The 18,287-nt window shown below is 35.4% G+C and overlaps 1 protein-coding gene across 5 annotated transcripts in view; it reads left to right on the plus strand.

The window, feature by feature from the left end:
* The window catches only part of LOC148948272 (potassium voltage-gated channel subfamily KQT member 1-like), a 420,960-nt gene that overhangs the window by 299,313 nt on the left and 103,360 nt on the right, over window positions 1-18,287 (plus strand). For all 5 annotated transcript variants that reach the window (XM_089093855.1, XM_089093854.1, XM_089093858.1 and 2 more), the window contains one exon: window positions 1,068-1,138. In XM_089093855.1, the coding sequence (XP_088949981.1) occupies window positions 1,068-1,138 (71 nt within the window). The remainder of the gene's footprint in view (window positions 1-1,067; window positions 1,139-18,287) is intronic.

Genomic DNA, 18,287 nt, shown 5'->3' on the forward strand with positions numbered 1-18,287 from the left:
AAAATACAGTTTGATTGCTTAAATTAATTAAGTGAATAACTTACACAACTTTGTTATATCATAAAGATCAGGGAAAATCATCAATTTAATTTTAATGAAAACGGCTTCCTTTTGCAGTTTTCCAGTTTTATATAGTAGTGGCAAAAAACTAAAAAAAAAAGTCGTTTAAAAATAAAAAAAATAATTAGCTAAAAACCTAATATGACACCAAATAACTTCAGAGGGTATAGATTTCTTTTGAATTTGCAGTTGTTTTTGGAAATGAGCAAATTATCAATGTTTGAATTTTTATAGACAAAAAACCAAGTTAAACTTAACTAATGAGCTATACTTACTTATCTTTACGCTTCATCGGGAAACACTGATAAAAATGTGTTACTGTCGTAAAAACTTCGTAATTTAAAAACAAAAGGAAAAAAATATTAGAAAATCATGGCTATTAGGTATGAACAGACCTAAGATATTTTATTTTGATTCCTTTGTTACTTAAAGGAGATGCGTACGTGTCCATCCTCTGTTCACCCTCATGTCTGATTAAGCACTTGGCCAAATATCTATGTTTAGTAACACAATTCTTGATGGTCCTATATGTGAACGCCACTTAATAGGACGACATATCTGATTGGGAGTAAATTTTTCAGTAACTCTAGCTTAAAGATTATCATAAAATTTCTTAGACTTCAATGCCTTTCCATTTTTGATTGAAATAATAATATACCAAAAATGAGCATATTTTTTTAAGACAGTTAACTCCTTTTTAATATATTTTCATTTCGACTGTCAAAGACTATCAAATATCTTCTGGTGTATACAAGCAATATTCCTCGGATAAAAATTACTATTTCTTTCAGGTTTTTCTTTGTCATTTAAATTATCTGACCAACAGCTTAAAGTGTCACTCTTCTGTAAAATAGTAAAAACGGTAAAAATCGTAAAAAATTATAAAATGGCAAAAAAAATGGTAAACCCTATTCCGTTCCAGTGCACAACTATTTATCAATTTGTGAGCGTAATGTACCATTACATGACTCGTGTTGCTTAATTATAGTTATTTTTTTCTCTTTCAGATGAAGAAGATGAACCGCGGTTAACACAGCTAACAGAGACGCATAAAGTAGCAATAAGAGCAATAAGAAAGGTAAATAGACTTGTGTTCATTTATTCGGTTATTTATTAGAAATGATTTCACAGAATTCACCACGTAAATAAAGGAGACAATCGGCAATAGCAGTCAAAACGAAGTTACCCAAACTTCATACCCTGGGCTTAAGTATTCTCTGAGGCCTTACGTCCACCTTCATACCCCATTTATAAGACGTTTGTCACGGACCGTTTTACAGTCAGAATAAAACCCCTGATTAATTCATTAATTTAATTACCTTAAATAAAAACTTGATTGATCAACGCTTGGTGATCTTTCGGATCTAAACTCGTGCTTGTAGCTTCATAATTTCGGGACACAAAGGCAACTAAAGGTTGGATAGCAGCTTGCTAATTATGGTAACTTCTAACTAATAAATAAATTGAGTTAGTACTATATCGCTGTATACAAGCAAGAGCAACCATTAATACTCTCTAGCTAAAACAAAAATTTAGTTCTAACAATTTTTTTTTGTTTTTGCAAAAGAAGTTTGAAGTTTTGCATCTATTCGCTGTTCCATTCTTGATGGCATTATTTTTAGGAGAGACATTTTCCGCTGAATTGGATGAAAGTCTGAGTAGAGTAAGAGGTACCATTTTGCTTACGCCCCTGTACCAAACAGGATTCTGGTGGGTATAGTCTGGTTTGGTGGGTATAATCTGGTTAGGTGGGTATAATCTGGTGAAATTATGTCACTATTCTAGTTTTTTTTTTCTAAACCAGTATTGCCTATAGCTTAATATATTCAAATATTTTTGATATCTCTAATAGTGTATGTGTCTTCCGTGTCAGAAAACCAGTGGTAAATCCCGTATCAGAAAACTGGTGTGTCTTGTTTAGCTGCCGATATATATATATCAATTATTTTTTTGTATATATTCAGGTTTCAGATTATAATTTTCTACAGTTTGAATAGTTCATTCAATCTAATAGTATCAATATTTTTTGCAATCATTTTCATAGATATGGAATATTCTAAGCGACTTCTGGTGAGTAAAAAATTTTCTCATTATTATAATAAAAAAAGAAATTTTTTTTTGTCTCGTTATTAAGTTAGGGAAGAATTTCCTTCCTTTCTTACGATTTTTTTTCACCGTGTTGTTAGCTCTTTTAAAAAGCATTTCACTAAATATTCAAAAAACAGGATCAGTAAGTTTCGATATAATAAAAAGAAATATATTTTTTTTTGTCTCATTATTATGTTAGGGAAGAATTTCCTTCCTTTCTTATGCTTTTTTTCACCGTGTTGTTAGCTCTTTAAAAAAAAGCAATTCGCTAAATATTCAAAAACAGGATCAGTCAGTTTCGCTATAATAAAAAAGAAATCTATTGTTTTTTTGTCTCGTTATTAAGTTAGGGAAGAATTTCCTTCCTTTCTTACGCTTTTTTTTACTGTGTTGTTATCTCTTTTAAAAAGCATTTCGCTAAATATTAAAAAAAAGGGTAAGTCAGTTTCGATATAATAAAAAAGAAATCTTTTTGTTTTTTTATAGTCATTAACTTAGGGAATAATTTCATTCTTTGATTAATCTTTTTTTTAAACGTGTTGTTAGCTATTTTAAAAAAGTATGTCACTAAATATTCAAAACAGGGGTCAGTCAGTTTTGCTATAATAAAAAAGAAATCTATTTTTTTTTTGTCTCGTTATTAAGTTAGGGAAGAATTTCCTTCCTTTCTTACGCTTTTTTTTACTGTGCTGTTAGCTCTTTTAAAAAGCATTTCGCTAAATATTCAAAAAACAGGGTCGGTCATTTTCACTATAATAAAAAAAAAAGAAAATCTATTTTTTGTCTCGTCATTAAGTGGCTTTTTCAAAATTGAGTTATGAATTAACTTACGAACTATGCCTGAACTGGGCACTTTAATTGTTACGAACTGGGCACTTTAATTGTTGATATGGAAGGAGAAAAAAGTTCTTTGCTTACAATGATTTATTTAGTCCAGGTTAACTGCTTGTGTCATTTTTTTCAACTTTTGGGAGTTTAGTACTGTGATATTCGTAATTTAGATATATAAGTTTTAAAAAGCTTTGCATAAAAAAAAATATATAATTGTCAACTTTTCATGTTTGATACTATGGAATTGAATGCCTAACGCCCTCCGTTAATATTCTGAAAAAGTAAGAATTGAGCTAGCTAATTAAATTGCGTCATTTTTTCAACTTTTGGGGGTTTGATATTAAAGGGGTAGTACCCTCCCGTAAGCTAAATAGTTTGAAAACTGAAAATGATTTTTATTTTAGAACGCTGTTGATCAATCATCACAGCAAAAACGAGCAAAATTGAATGAAGCCCACGACAACGCTGAGACAGGAGTAATCAAGCCAAGTGCCAGCTCTACACAAACCTCTACGCAACCTGGGAGGAAATTGAAAAGAGAGTGGGAGGCTTCTCATAATGCCTCAGCCCAGTCTACTCAAGATCGTGAGGTTGACTCCCTTCATGGTTTGCCAGGGACTTCAGGTGTAGCAGCCCTGTCAGAATTTGTAAGTATATTTATATAATTTTTTTCTTTTCGTATTTTCAACAATAAGGCTAATTTTCTCAAGCGCATAGCTTTTGATGAGTAAAACTTTAGTTTGTTTATAAATTATTCTATAATAATCCTGCTTCATTGTCTTTCAATAACCAAATTAGCAGAATATAAAAGAATGATCATAACACGGAAGTAGCAAATAGCTTATCATACTTTTCTATAGATTTGTAAAACTTTACCTCTAATGCAAAAATCCAATTATTTCTTTAAACAAATCACTATTTCACACTTGATGGTTGAACAAGCGTTCTTAAACTAAGATATGTTTTTGCACTTATCTTCGCGCATATTTAATCATTTTATCAAAATAACCCATCGGGAAAGGTTGAATATTAATGCAGCAGGTATAAATTTGAATGTTAATCGCTCGTTCGCTACAAATTGGGAGTTTCAAATAACAGGATGTTTCTTATCTTAGATGAAACGAGAGATATTAGCACAGGAAAAATCGCATAAATTATTTCCATAGCGCATTTCTATCTGACGCTGTTTCAGCAGCACGTTATAGGCTAATAGAATATAGGCTAAGGGGTCTGAAACGCAATTTCAACCTGTAAGAATATTTCAGCGTGTGCGTGTGTGTGTGTGTGTGTGTGTGTGTGTGTGTGTGTGTGTGTGTGTGTGTGTGTGTGTGTGTCTGTGTGTGTGTGTGTGTGTGTGTGTGTGTGTGTGTGTGTGTGTGTGTGTGTGTGTGTGTGTGTGTGTCTGTAAGTGTGTGCGCATGTGTGTGTGTGTGTGTGTGTGCGTGTGTGTGTGAATGCATGTGCGCATGTGTATGTGTGTTATTAACAAAATTTGTAATTTATTATGTATTGTTTTGTAAATAATGCTATAAGCAAAAAATTTGTAATTTATTACGCATTTGTTTGATAAATTCGAATCCAATTAAGAAAAAAAAAGAAAAAAAAAAGAAAAAAAAAAGAAAAGTGTGTTATAATTGTGATAAAACTTTCGTCAAAGAAAAAAAACTTAATCCATTCATTTTCTAGTTTCAGGGGGAAGCTGTGAAAACTTCTGCCTTCCCAGGTCCGGGACTTTAAGGTATCATGGTTAATTGTCCCCTCTCGCCGGATGATAGTGAAGGTACGTTATTTGATATCCCCCTGGATTTTCAATTTACAGCTGAAGAAATGGACAGTCTTATGCAAATTGTTGGGCCTCATTTTTCCGGGGATACTTTTAACAACAACTTTACCATTAGTAAACCGAGTCCTGAACAAATAGGTACAGGATGTGAAAATAGTGCTAAGTCCTCAGAGTGACGTGAATTTTATTCTTAGGAATGTGTTCTTAGTCACCTACAATCGTACATGGTTGATTTTAACCTTCCCGAGTAAAACGCGGGCATTATTTTAACAAACCCCGTGAGTGTTCTCCATAACTACATAGACAGAATTCGAGCTCAAATTGAGATTCAGATTCAAAAATGGGAGGGTCAAGGGGGAGTTAAAGCATCAATGAATCAAAAAGTTTATTTACAACAGGGAGCATCTGGTGATATTTTTTATTTTAATTTTTCAACAGGCAACCACACTTTTTACTCAGGTCTAAATGAATTTTAAAACAACTTATTTAACTGGGTGAATAAACTAATTTCGACCTTGGACACATTTCATAGGAGGGGGAGTGGGTACACCATTTTCTACATTGAACGCATGGGTCTGAATCTCAGTAGAATTTAAAAAAACTTTATTTTAAGGGGAGGGCGAGGTAAAGGAATAAAATGCCACCCAGATTTGTCAGTTACAGGAGGGGTTCAGGGTTTCAAATTTGACACGGGGCTGCAATGTTTTAAGTATGCATTTTTAGCAGCAGCCCATAAAACATTAAAAAAAGATTCAACAATGAAAAATCTCGATGGAATTGCACGTAACTGCGGAAAAAATTTCCATAGAGTAATTTTGTACTTTTTAGAGGGAATTTATCGAGATTCATTTAAATAAATACCAATTTTTGAAAAAGCAAATTAAAATGTTGGGCGGGCGATGTTTATTCTCCAGTATGACGCTGAATTAGTAGATGGGGAGAAAAACCAAATAAAAAAGGGGTTTTGTATTCATTGAGGACACCAATGGTGGAAAATTTTAAAAATTGGGTAAGGGTTATTTACGAGCCTCCCAAAGATGTAAATTCCTATGGTCATTTTTTCCCCGTTAGAGCAATAAGTCGATTCTTATCTCAAGGTGTTCAGAAAGGAGAACTTCTCTATTGTCTCATGTGCCTTTCTTCATTTTGATCTGAGCAAACTTTTTCAGATCACATGAACCATTGCAAAATTCAAGGGAATCAAAGAATAGAAATGCCGGCAGAAGGCAAAGACACTTTACAATTTAAAAATTTCCAAAATTCCCTGCTACAAGTTGATAAAGTGTCTCTGGATTGTGAAACAAGACTGGTGGAGGTATCAGACCCATCAAGGCCAAATATAGTCAAGGAACACAAACTAGTTGCGTGTTCCTACGCACACGCCCGTCGCGATTCCAACAATAAAATGCAATTGGAAGAGTTTTTTTTTACTATGGATGAGGAGGGCAGCATGGAAAAGTTATTGGTATCTTTAATAAAAACAGCGAATGGCGCAATTTATCAATTGCGTCATACCAATTACCCAATGACATTGTCAGATAAAAAGCAACTAGCGTTGGAAAAGGGGACAATTTGCTGGGTATGTAGGGGTGCTCTTGCCCCAAAAGACGCGGTCCAGGACCACAATCACCTTATTGACCCCAATTCAACAGGAAAAAGTGACTTTCTGGGATGGGCTCACAATTCATGTAATTTAAAATTTAAACAGCAACTTTTTCTTCCTGTTTTTATACATAACTCTAACTACGATCTAAGGTATGTGCTACCAGCATTAGCACATCTTCAAAGAAATGGAACAGTAGATGATGTATGGGTGATAGACAGCTTTACGTACAAAATCATACCTAAATCATCGGAAAAGTTGCTTGTTTTGGAATTTATGTGGAAATTTGTTGAAGCCGATGTTGAGTACACGAATAAAATTCGCTTTTTAGATTCATACAGTTTTTCCCTAAATCATTGAGCGAATTAATTCAAGTGCAGAAAAACGATGACGGTTGCAATGCTTTCCCCCTTCTCAAGCAACAATTTCCAAATGATTTATATGATTTGTTGACGGTCAAGGGCATATATCCTTATGATTATTATTGTTCCATGTCGAGATTCGCCGAGGAAACTATTCCTTGTATTGAATCGTTTTACGACAGTCTACACGATCTTAGTTGCACCCCCGAGGAATACAGTTTTATTAAAAAAGTTTGGGCAGAGGGAGGGTGTAAACATAGGTTTGACTTCTGCAAGCTTTATTTGTCGAGTGACGTGTTAATTCTGTTAGACATTATGTGTAAAAATACGGACAAAATCTATGAAGAGTTTAATCTTGAATTGGGGTATTATTTTTCATCGCCTCATATAGTGATGGACCTTATTCTAAGAATTAGTAGGAAAAAAATTGGGCTAATCACAGACATTGATCAGCACCTCTTCATTGAAAGATCAATGAGGGGGGGTTTTGTTTTTCACGGGGACCGTATCTTGGAAACTGATCCAACAGGAGAGAAGACGGGGACAAAATCGGATGCAGTTTTCCTCGATATGAATTCTCTCTACCCCTCGGCCATGTCCCATTATTCACTACCTTGCGGCGACTATAAATGGCTCAATGACCCTCAAGCTCCACATTTCCCCAACATTGACAGTGTTGAGGAGAATGGCCCGGTTGGATGGTTTTTTGAAATTGATGGAGAGATACCAGTCGAGCTTCACGATTCAGTAAAGGATTTTGTTTTCCAATGCGTCAATAGACCTGTGACTAAGGACTCTTTGAGCCCTCGCAATAGGCGTTTAGTCGAGGTGGACGGATTGCATTGGACACCTTCAAAACAAAAACTTATTGCTGACCTTCTGCCGAAAAAAACATAGTTTTACATTAAGTCGGTTTAAAATGGATTTACAACAACGGTTTCAACGTCACAAAGGTTCACAGAGCACTTCAGTTAAGCCAAAAACCCTATCTGAAAACGTTTGTTGACATCTTTGTCAACAAACGTTCTGCAGCGCAGACGAAAGCCGAAAAAGAAATTTATAAACTCATTTTGAATTCGGCTTTCGGCAAATTGTGTAAGAGTGTTCGCAATAGGAAGCGTTGTGACTTCGTAACCGATCCCGAACAATTTGCTCGAATTATTGCCGATCCAAATTACACTTCCATTACAATCATTGGCCCGGACATTGTACTATTGAATAGGAAAAAAAGACGGATTGTCTTGAATAAAAATATTGCTGCAGGCAGTGCTATCTTGGAGATCTCTAACAAGCTCATGCTTGAATTCTACTACAAGGTGGCTAGGGTACAGGGGCCTGAAAAGGGGCAAGTAGAGGACTGCTACGGGGAGAAGGATTATCTATTCTTAAATGCAAAAACCCCAAATCTAATTGATGTTTTGTCGCATGGTGAAATTATCAGTTCACGGATGGACTACACCAATTGGACTAGTCCTTACTCAGAGGTTGTGAAACGTTGGGTACAAAATAAACTTTTATTTTTTAAATCTGAAACGGGAAGCAACATGATTTCTCGCGGTATGTGTGTAAGCCCGAAGGTGTACTTTATACAGACACACGACGAGGAAATTAAGAAACTTTGCAAAGGATTACCCATGCGCTATGTGGATAAGAATTTCAACTTGGACATTGATAGGAATTGTATTGTAGTAAATACAACTCCACGAGCAAAAGTGCTGGCAATTCGTTCTTCCAACTACAAGAACATAACTATAAATGTAGAGACAAATTTTCTTGAGTATCATCTTCGACAATTTCTATGTTTTTCATGAAGGGGTGACCACCCTTCATCTCTGGCACTCTTCAACTTTAGACCGGATCGAATATGTTATCCATAGGGAAAGTCTTGGTTTAAATAAAGTCCTGTAAATTATTTCCTAAAACCTTTGGGGGAGGGGGGGCCTCGCGGCCCGGGGGGGGGGGGGTGGCCGCCAGCGCGGGGGCGCACCGCCACTATCAAAGTTATCTTTTTTTACTTAGAGTAGATTTTTTTTTGTAAATGTTTCATTAAAAAAAAAGTGATATTTTTTTTTCAAGTGCTCTCTAATTTAATGTTGTATTTTTTTCTATAAATAAACAAACAAAAGTATTCAAGTGTTTTTTCTCTCTCTGTGCCCATGTAAATGTTGTATTTTTTTTTATAAATAAATTTAAAAAAAAAGAGTATTTTTTCATGTTTAATGTGCTTTTTTAAGTATTGTTACTTTTTTATGTATATAATAAAAGAAAAATATGATTCTTTATTCGTCTTCTTATTCTTCTTGAAGAGCAGAGTAGTAGTAGTAGGGAATTTCTTTAGTCATTATACAATTAGGGTATACAATTAGTTGTCCAGGTGAATTGTTGAAGGGAACATGTATCAATATAAAACACCATTCAGATCGTTTCTGTGTGGGCCCTCAATGTCTGGCAAAACAAAACTCTTAACTAAAATAATTAAAAATTGCGATAAAATGTTTGTAGAAAAGCCGAAAAAAATCTAATATTGCTTCAGTATTTGGCAGGAGTCATACGATAGAATAAAAGCAATTGCTGCCATGGGATTGGTGCAGATACAGTTCATACATGGACTTAATGTTTTCAGCTTTATTGAACCAAACTCTTGGCTGATCATTGACGATCTGGCTGAATCTATTGAACAATGGTCCCAGAAAATGTTGCAATTGTTCACTGTTCGCTCTCATCATGAACAGATTTCCGTTACTCTGGTTCTACACAATCTCTTTCATTTGAGCAAATGTATGCGAACACTTGCATTGAACTGCACCTACTATATCATCTACAGAGTTGTTCGTGATTCTAGCTCGCTAATAACGCTCAATAAACAGATCTATCCAGGTGCCTCTAAATTTCTGCTCTCAGCATACAATCAGGCAACTAATAAACCCCACGGTTATATCCTATTGGATCTTAATCAAAATACACCCGAGGATCTGCGTGTAGTCACAGATATTTTCGACAATGAAATTACAGTATATCTCCCAGTGAACACTAAAAAGACCTATTAGTCTCCGTCATGGCTCTGAGGAAACTACATGAAAACAGACATTTGTTTTCAGTTCTAAGCACTTCAAAACCTCAGCTTAGGAAAGCAATTCTCAAATACGGTATTGAAAACTGTTTCATAAACCTAATATCTGAAGTTTATATATATTTGACCGAGGGTAATGTTCAACTGCCATAAGTAGTTAATAAACAGTAAAAGCAAAATCGATCCTTTTTACATACTTGGGTTTAACAAAAGAAAGGAAAGAATTTAGAAAGTAAATGACTTCTTTAGGCAGGTAGTGTCTTTTTCACAATTTTGCTACCAATTATTGCTGGAATTATAAACAGTTTTCTCTATATTGCGAGATCCTATAAATTCACTCCAATAGAACTCGCTCTCTCACCCGTGGAACACTTTGAGGACAATCTGAGTAAATTCCTTGACAATTAAAATATTGAGGATGATAACAAACTGCTTTTACTTCAAGATGCACTTCGCCGAGTGGACAAACACAAGTCCTATCGATCGAAGCCCACTGCTGCTGCTGCTGATCCCAAAAAAGAATCATCTCCTCAAGAGTCTGCTGCTGCTGGAACCCCATTAAAGAAGGAGGAATTGGATTCGATTGTATTGAAAATTGGAAATATAATGCCCAGCTCATATCTTGAACAAATTACACGACTCCTAACCTATCTTATGGAAAGTGGTCAAATTCAAGTTGAGAGCAATGGGGAAGGGATTATAATTCAGGGCAAGAGCTATAATTTACTTGATTTCATGTATGATATGGTTACAAATCGTAAAGGACTATTATCATTTGACGCTCATCTATACAATTTTCTAAATACATTAAACTTCCCCAAAAGTCTTATTGGCAATAGACAAATTCTAAAAAAATTAAATGAACATGCATCATCATCATCAACAACAACATTGACACCATTAAAAAATGAACTTGAAGAAGAAGATTTTAAATCAATTTTGTAAAATACTAGCACACCGCAGATAGCTTGACAAAAGCGTCGACATATCAAGTCAACGTCACCACCACCATTACCATCACCAGCATCCAGGATACATAAGAGTAGTGGACGCTACACAACGTGTTTACGTTCAGAATGGTTGAAGTTCTGAAAGGTGTTCATAAAAATATTGGTGAGGCGGGGAGTTTAAGTTCCCCCACCACTCTTTCCAAAGTCACTGGTGTTCACACTAAAAGTGTACAAGACTATCTACAAAATGAATCAAGTTACACTCTGCATAGAAATCATAGACTTCGTGCCAATCAATTTCGAAAAACTAAAGCCTTTTACCCATTGCATATAATGCAAGCAGATCTCCTGACTCTAGATGAACTTCAATGACGTCACAATACACCATACAAGTATTTTCTACTTGCAATCATTGTTTTAAGTCGCTATGCATGTGCAAGTCTGTTGCAATCAAAGAAAGGCGTTGAAGGTGATCAGGCTATTGAGAATATCCTCGAACGGGATTCATATAAAAAAATTCTATCAGATCGCGGTAGTGAATTTGTTTATCCTCATGTTGCAAAAGTACTATAGGAATATAGTATAATGTTATATCATCGTAACAGTCCTATAAAGGCTGCATTGGTCGAACGATTGATAAGAACAATTCGACTTTTAATTTCAAGATATTGTACATTGAAAAATACACCGGCTTTTATTCATGATCTACCTTAAAATCATGTTGATTTACAATCAACGACCTCATCGATCATTGTCCAACTCTACGCCGACGGAAGTTCATCATTCTGATCATGATAAAGTTGACACTTTTCTCAAACAGTATTCCAATGAATCAATACTCCAGAAGAAAAATACATTCAATGTCGGTGATACTGTTCGAATTAATAGAACAACAAATGTATTTGAAAAGGGGACTTTATTGTGGTCCACCGAACTTTTTAAATTGGCAAAAATCCTAGACACTAAACCCATAACCTACTGTCTGCGTGATACCAAAGATGAAGAGATGCTCGGCGGCTTTTATGACTATGAATTGCAAAAAGTTAAAAATGCTAGTGAAATCTATCAAATTGAAAAGATATTAAAGACACGTACTCGCAGGGGTAAGAAACAGTTACTTGTTCAGGGGCTAGGATACAACTCTGATTTTGATTCTTGGATCGGTGTTCAAGGTATTGACATTGCCCAATGATTTCTATGTAACTTTCATGTCCAACGTTTCCGATCCTCTATACAACGACTTGAATACGACAAGTGATTCTTGGACAAAACTCTCCCCCGCCATAAAATTTAATGTTGCGTAGAAAGTGGCTCTTGCCGACTGTATTCTCAAAAATACCTATGAAATACTGATAAAAGCTCGTGTGTATTATATAAAAGTTATGCCATTCGTTTGGACTATGAATGGTTTGGGCTATGTCGACTATGAATGGGTTGAAGCACTTAAATCTAGTGACTATCCACATGTCAAATTGAAATAAATTGAATATGATAATATGGGGGATTTGTGTCGCACAATCAATAGAAAACTCTCGTTTCGTCGGAATGGTAAATTCCATTTTAATTATTCAATGGAACATGATAGGATTTACCTTAGCTGATCTGTTGACACTGAAATAGTTTTTGTCATGGATAATCTGAGATATGTTCTTATATTTAAACAGAATATGATAAATGGGGAAAATGCTGGCACCGTTTACGGGATGGATCAAGTTATTTTTGCTGATTATCCACCGGGTTTTGCCTAGTACTCTTGAATATTTCTACACGCATCCTTTGTATAAACGTCGAGAGTCGCTAATTCAGATTTCCCCCTCCTTCGTGTTCTTGAACGAACAACAACTCATGAACTTGTTCATCACTATAATATAAAGCATCTTCAGTATGTTCCTGTAAACACTTCGTATTTGGAACTCTGTCAGTTAACACTAAGAAGTGAATTGGGTGATCCTCTAGCAATAACAAAAGGCTTAGCAGTGATTACATGTCATTTTCGACCCATTGTCAACGACAGCACAATCACCTAAAATGAACAATAGGAGCATTCCATTTGTCTGTCCCGATTTCGATTGTTATGTTGGTGCTTTGAGTCTATGTCAAGTAGTCAATGGCTTAAACTAGTATAAGGGCCGTGCCACAATGTCTGGCTATGGACTTGGTAGCTGGTTTGCTAGGCTATTTCGTTCTGCAACCATTGCAAGAAAATATATTGTACCTGCTGCATCAAATTTTGCTGTCTCTATACTACAGGACTGGGGTCGGGCACGAATTTCAAGGAGAGTGTTAAGGAAAATATTAGATCTTCAGCAAGAGCCGTTGGTGAACAATTAAAATCTCGACAAAATGGGGAGGGATTGAAAAGGATGCGTTCGCGTCATTCACTCATCAGTCTCCACCCAGGCAGGAAGAAAAGGACATCAACAAGGACTTTGAGGAATAAAACAACGAAGGCCAATAAGAAGAAAAAGAGAAAGACTGTCAGATCAAAGAAGGATTTCTTCTCTTAAGATGACTTATCTCCCCCACAAGGAATCATATCCATCAATCAGTTCCTCATTGAATCTTTTCAATTCTGAAAATGTTTCTGTCAGTGTCAAGTATGGCTACTATGAACAATTTCATCCCGAATAACCCCTCTCGGAAAATATACGCTTTCAGATATTTTCCAATGAAGACTATTTCATTGATTTGTCGTCAACATTTATTGATTTAAATGTTGTGGTGAAGAAAAAGTCAGATAATACAACTCCAAATGCCGGTGATGGTCTCTACTATGAAAACTGTATTCTACTCAACCTATTCAAGCAAATGAATGTATTTATTAATGGGGCATTGGTGAGCAGTAGCAATAATTTATCTAATTATGCAGGCTATATAAAATTTATGATGATGACGCCAAAGGCATACAAGGAGTTGAGAGGACAATCATTAGGATATGAATATCGATCAGGTGTTGATAGTGACGGTTAGTTGACTACTGCAGTGACCCAGGAGTATCATCTAGTTGGAAAATTAAATCATGAGATATTCAATATATCCCAATGGCTACCCCCCCATGTCAAGATTGACATAAAGCTACAGATGGCCCCATCGAATTTCATGTTGAGAAAAACATTTCCTGCAGCACCCGATGCAAATGTAATCCTCACTTCGGCAATTCTCCACGTCCAAAAACAATAGGTTATGAGATCTGTTGCAATGGCAGTGGAAAAGCTAAGAACCAATGGCAGCAAAATTAAACTTCTTGTTCCCCATACGATCACCAATCAACGTCACATTGCCACCGGCTCTCGTAGCTTATAGCGATTCATCATTTATCAATGGAGAAATCCCATCAAAATTGGCTTTGGCCCTTGTGAAGAGTGGCAGTGCAGTTGGATCCTGGACTGAATCCCCCCATGATTTTAGTTTTTTCGGTAAATCTAGCCTTGTGTGCAAAGTGAATGGTATTCCACTGTAAACTCTATCATTTGACAAAAAATCATATAGAACTCTGTACGAGTTGACTATGCAATCCCTAGATCATGACTCTCAACTATTTGAAAATGGAATAACCGATTCAATGTTTTCAAAAAATCATGGGGTTATTGTTTTGGACTTGTCTGGCACATAGGATATGAGCATAGTACGAACAGGGAATGTACGTTTAGAGTGTACATTTGCCAATGCTCTGACTGAGAGTATCATACTAATATCACTGAGTCAATTTGAAACTTATTGGGAAATCACACCTGACGGCAGTGTTCTACTAGACTTAGCACCATGAACACAAACCAAATTATCAACGTATTTAGTATGGATCCATATATGTCCCAGTACAAGCCTTATTGCATACCTTCGGACTTCATTGAAAAAATTCCAAGTGTTAACAATACCCTAATCATTCTTAATAGCAGTCCATCGACATTGAAGACCGGTCATTGGCTATGCATCTTTCAAACAGTGAAGAATATTGAATTTTTTGATCCTCTTGGCCTATCGTATAAATTCTACGCGCCATACATCAACAACTTTATTGAAAGCAGTGGGAAAACCATTATTCAAAATCAACGAAGAGTACAGGATTTAACGACTAAGACATGTGGCTTTCATTCACTACTCTTTTTCATGTTAAGATGTCGTGGCTACACCTACAAGCAGTTTCTCAACATCTACGTTGACTTACCTCAATTGAACGAATTTATAGTGGATAATATACTTACAAGTTTATTTAATATTGATTTTATTGCCCTAATAATAAAATGTTATAAAGATGTATGTTAAATTGTTTATTAATAAAAAAAAAATTATATACATGATAAAACGACTTTTCTACTCTTTAGATTTCATCCACTACTAGGTATTTGTCGACAGCAACGAGAGCCGGTAGATTATCTGATTTCACAGTGTACTGAACCTGATATACTGCAATGTCAGGGTCACATTTTCTACAGTAGAGTGTGACTTCACTCTTGTCATATCTCTTTGTATAGTCAATGATACTATTCTCATACATTCTATAGAATTCACATGTTTCAATTTGCTAATTTGAAGCAATTTCACAAACAGTTTCCTCAAGTGTCGAATCACATTCCGTCACAGCCAAATAAAAATCAGTGGGTTTATAATTATAACACCCTGTGTCTTCACAACGATGACGTAGAAACCATATTCTTTTGTTGTTCCAGCAGTTGAATCGCTGACCCGGTTCTTCCTCCCAGAACAATCTAAAACCACGACGATACCAATCTCGTAATAATAAACTAAAATCACGGTCAGGATTCTTTCCAATCATACCGGGATATGTATACTCCCACTGATTACATTTATCATAATGACAATTGGAGCATAGGTGTCCTCTAGGATGAGAGTCACAAACCTCTTCAAGACAGGAATTACAACCTTTAATTTGTACAGCATATCCTCTATGTAATTTGCACGGGTTGCATAATCTACACTTTTCATCATACTCATCAATCATTGTGCAATTCTCACATGATGATCTGCTGCTCAGTGTGTACATATATTACGGACATGTATGGATCATTTTGTCATGTGCTGTCACTCTCACTACCACAATGAAACTGAGCTAACAACAACAAAAATTGTCTGAGAGAGAGAGAGAGATAGGAGTAAATCATCCTTGAGCACCATCTTTCTCATGAAAAAAAAGTCTTAAATTTCTAAACTAATGTTTAAAAGCATATCCACAATATCATTTTGCCGTGTTGTGATCAATATATCAATAAATTATGTAAATGCATTTGGACCACGACGTAGAAGCTTCATACAATAGTCTAATGATGGAGAATCAGTTTTCCTTATATCGACAAGCATTCCCCGAGAAAATATCATCCTTTGAATAGACAACTCTAGAAAATCATCATCTAGAATCAAACGTTTTTCCATAAGAACTAGATTCCTCATGATTCGATCTGTCTCGAATCTATCCATTTCTTAGAGTCCTAACTCTCTCACAACCAACTTCAGACTAACCAGATTTTTTTCTACTTTAAAAAAATATACGCTAGTCAACTATAGAAAGAAAAAACCATTGATTTATAAAAAGTTTTATTGAACATAATTACAATAATATTCACTGATACATTTTATTCTCATCAATGTATTTCGATAGGACATCCAACGCTGACCGAAGTTTATTTATATGGAGAATATTCACTTTTCCAGCAATACATAGCTGCTCCTCCTGCCTAAATTTGCTTAATGATATCACATAACTCGCATGCATAATTTCCTATTCAAGGTAAAGTCTGCAAACGGCAGTTATTTCCACAGCTACATTGAGTGCCTATGCGTACTTTCTGTTTTTGTCGGCACCTTCATTAATCTCCAATAATGCAAATGCAGTTCTCATTTTTTTCTCTACTAATGTCCTTGCCTATAAACTATTCTCTTTGAATTCAATTCTCTTACTAATATGAATTGTAAAGAAAACTATTCCTTTTATTCAAATCCCAATCACCAATCAAGTTATACTCACTCTCTTTGAAAAGGTGTAATGCCCTGTAGAAATGTTTACCTATATGCATGGGGATAGTCACTCTCTTTGAAAAACCAAACCAGACTATACCCATCAAACCAGACTATACCCACCAAACCAGATTGTACCCACCAAACCAGATTATACCTACCAGAAACCTGTTTGGTACAGGGGCGTAAGCAAAATGGTACCTCTTACTCTACTAGTCTCTACCCTTACGTGTTTATACGGATGTTTATACATGAACAATATCTATTTATCGCGGCATTTTATTTGCCAGATTCAGTAATCAATTTGTTAAGCAATAAGAGATTAAGTAATTTGGTAATTTTAGTTTCTTTGTCATGTAACTTGTTGAGTAGAAAAACTAAACTGTGTCAAGGTAACTTTGCAATTCTTCAGGCAATTTTTTCTACCCAGCAGCAATAGATAGTTAAACTGATGGTTAATTTTTTGGTTATCAGCAGCTGCCATGGAAGAGATAATTCTTTCAAACAGTTCGTGGTAACGAACTGTAAGTAAGGAGCGACCCGGCTCAATGGTAACCGAAACTCTGGAAAACGGTATTTTGATACCAATAGATACATCAAAAGAATCAGATTTTAATGCTGATTTCAAATATATAAGTTTCATCAACAACTCTATTTTGACTTTCTTAGTTTGACTTTCTCACAACTCTATTTTTTTAACAATAAAAACTTTAGCGTCAAGAGCGAGGCGTTGAAGAGGCGACGGCCCCTTTCATATACGGAATAATTTCTGTTCGTTTTAATTTTAACGTCGTTCCTTACTTTCAGCTAAAAAAAACTCGTTTTTATTATTTAAAAAAAAAGTTGGTGATTCGAACAAACTTATTGTTTAAAAAAATAGAGTTGTGAGAAAGTCGAACTTTAGCGTAAAGAGCGAGGCGTTGAGGATGGGACAGCCCCTTTCATATACAGAACAATTTCTGTTCATTTTAAGTTTTAACTTCGTTCCTTACTTTCAGTTAAAAAACTTGTTTTTTTTTATTTAATATAAACATAGTGACAACTGAAATTGCTCATTGTGAATCACGAATGATATTAACCATCCATTATAGTGGTACCAATTAATGATCTGGGGCAGGGGAAATTTTTAGTTTTATATCCTAGGTGCGGGGGGGCAAATTTTTTGTTCTTTTTCTGTTTTTAATTACGATTCTCAAAAAGATATTTTTCAATGAAAATATGCAGAAAAAATATTTTCTAAAATCTATGGGGAGGGAATCTATGGATGGGAGAAGGGCTTCTGGGATAACATACCAAGGACATTTGCTCCCTATTTTTCTACATACACTATCAACTTCTATATCCTAGTATAACAGTTTTATCCTAGCATATCAATCTGGAATCTTGTGCATATGGGTCCACTACCTTTTTACCTCTGTTTTTTTTTTCGAGTACCAAAACTAGCAATCGAGACCCCCGCTCTTAAGTAACTTTAAATTTCTTGGGGTACCTATGGCACTGAAAATAGCAAGCTGCTGTCCCAAATTTAGATCTCAACCTGAGCACCAAAGAATCGGCTTTAGTTTTACCA

Source organism: Artemia sp. Qi Xiang Cuo, chromosome 9 (genome assembly GCF_049724085.1).
Source record: "Artemia sp. Qi Xiang Cuo chromosome 9, ASM4972408v1, whole genome shotgun sequence".
Lineage (NCBI taxonomy): Eukaryota > Metazoa > Arthropoda > Branchiopoda > Anostraca > Artemiidae > Artemia > Artemia sp. Qi Xiang Cuo.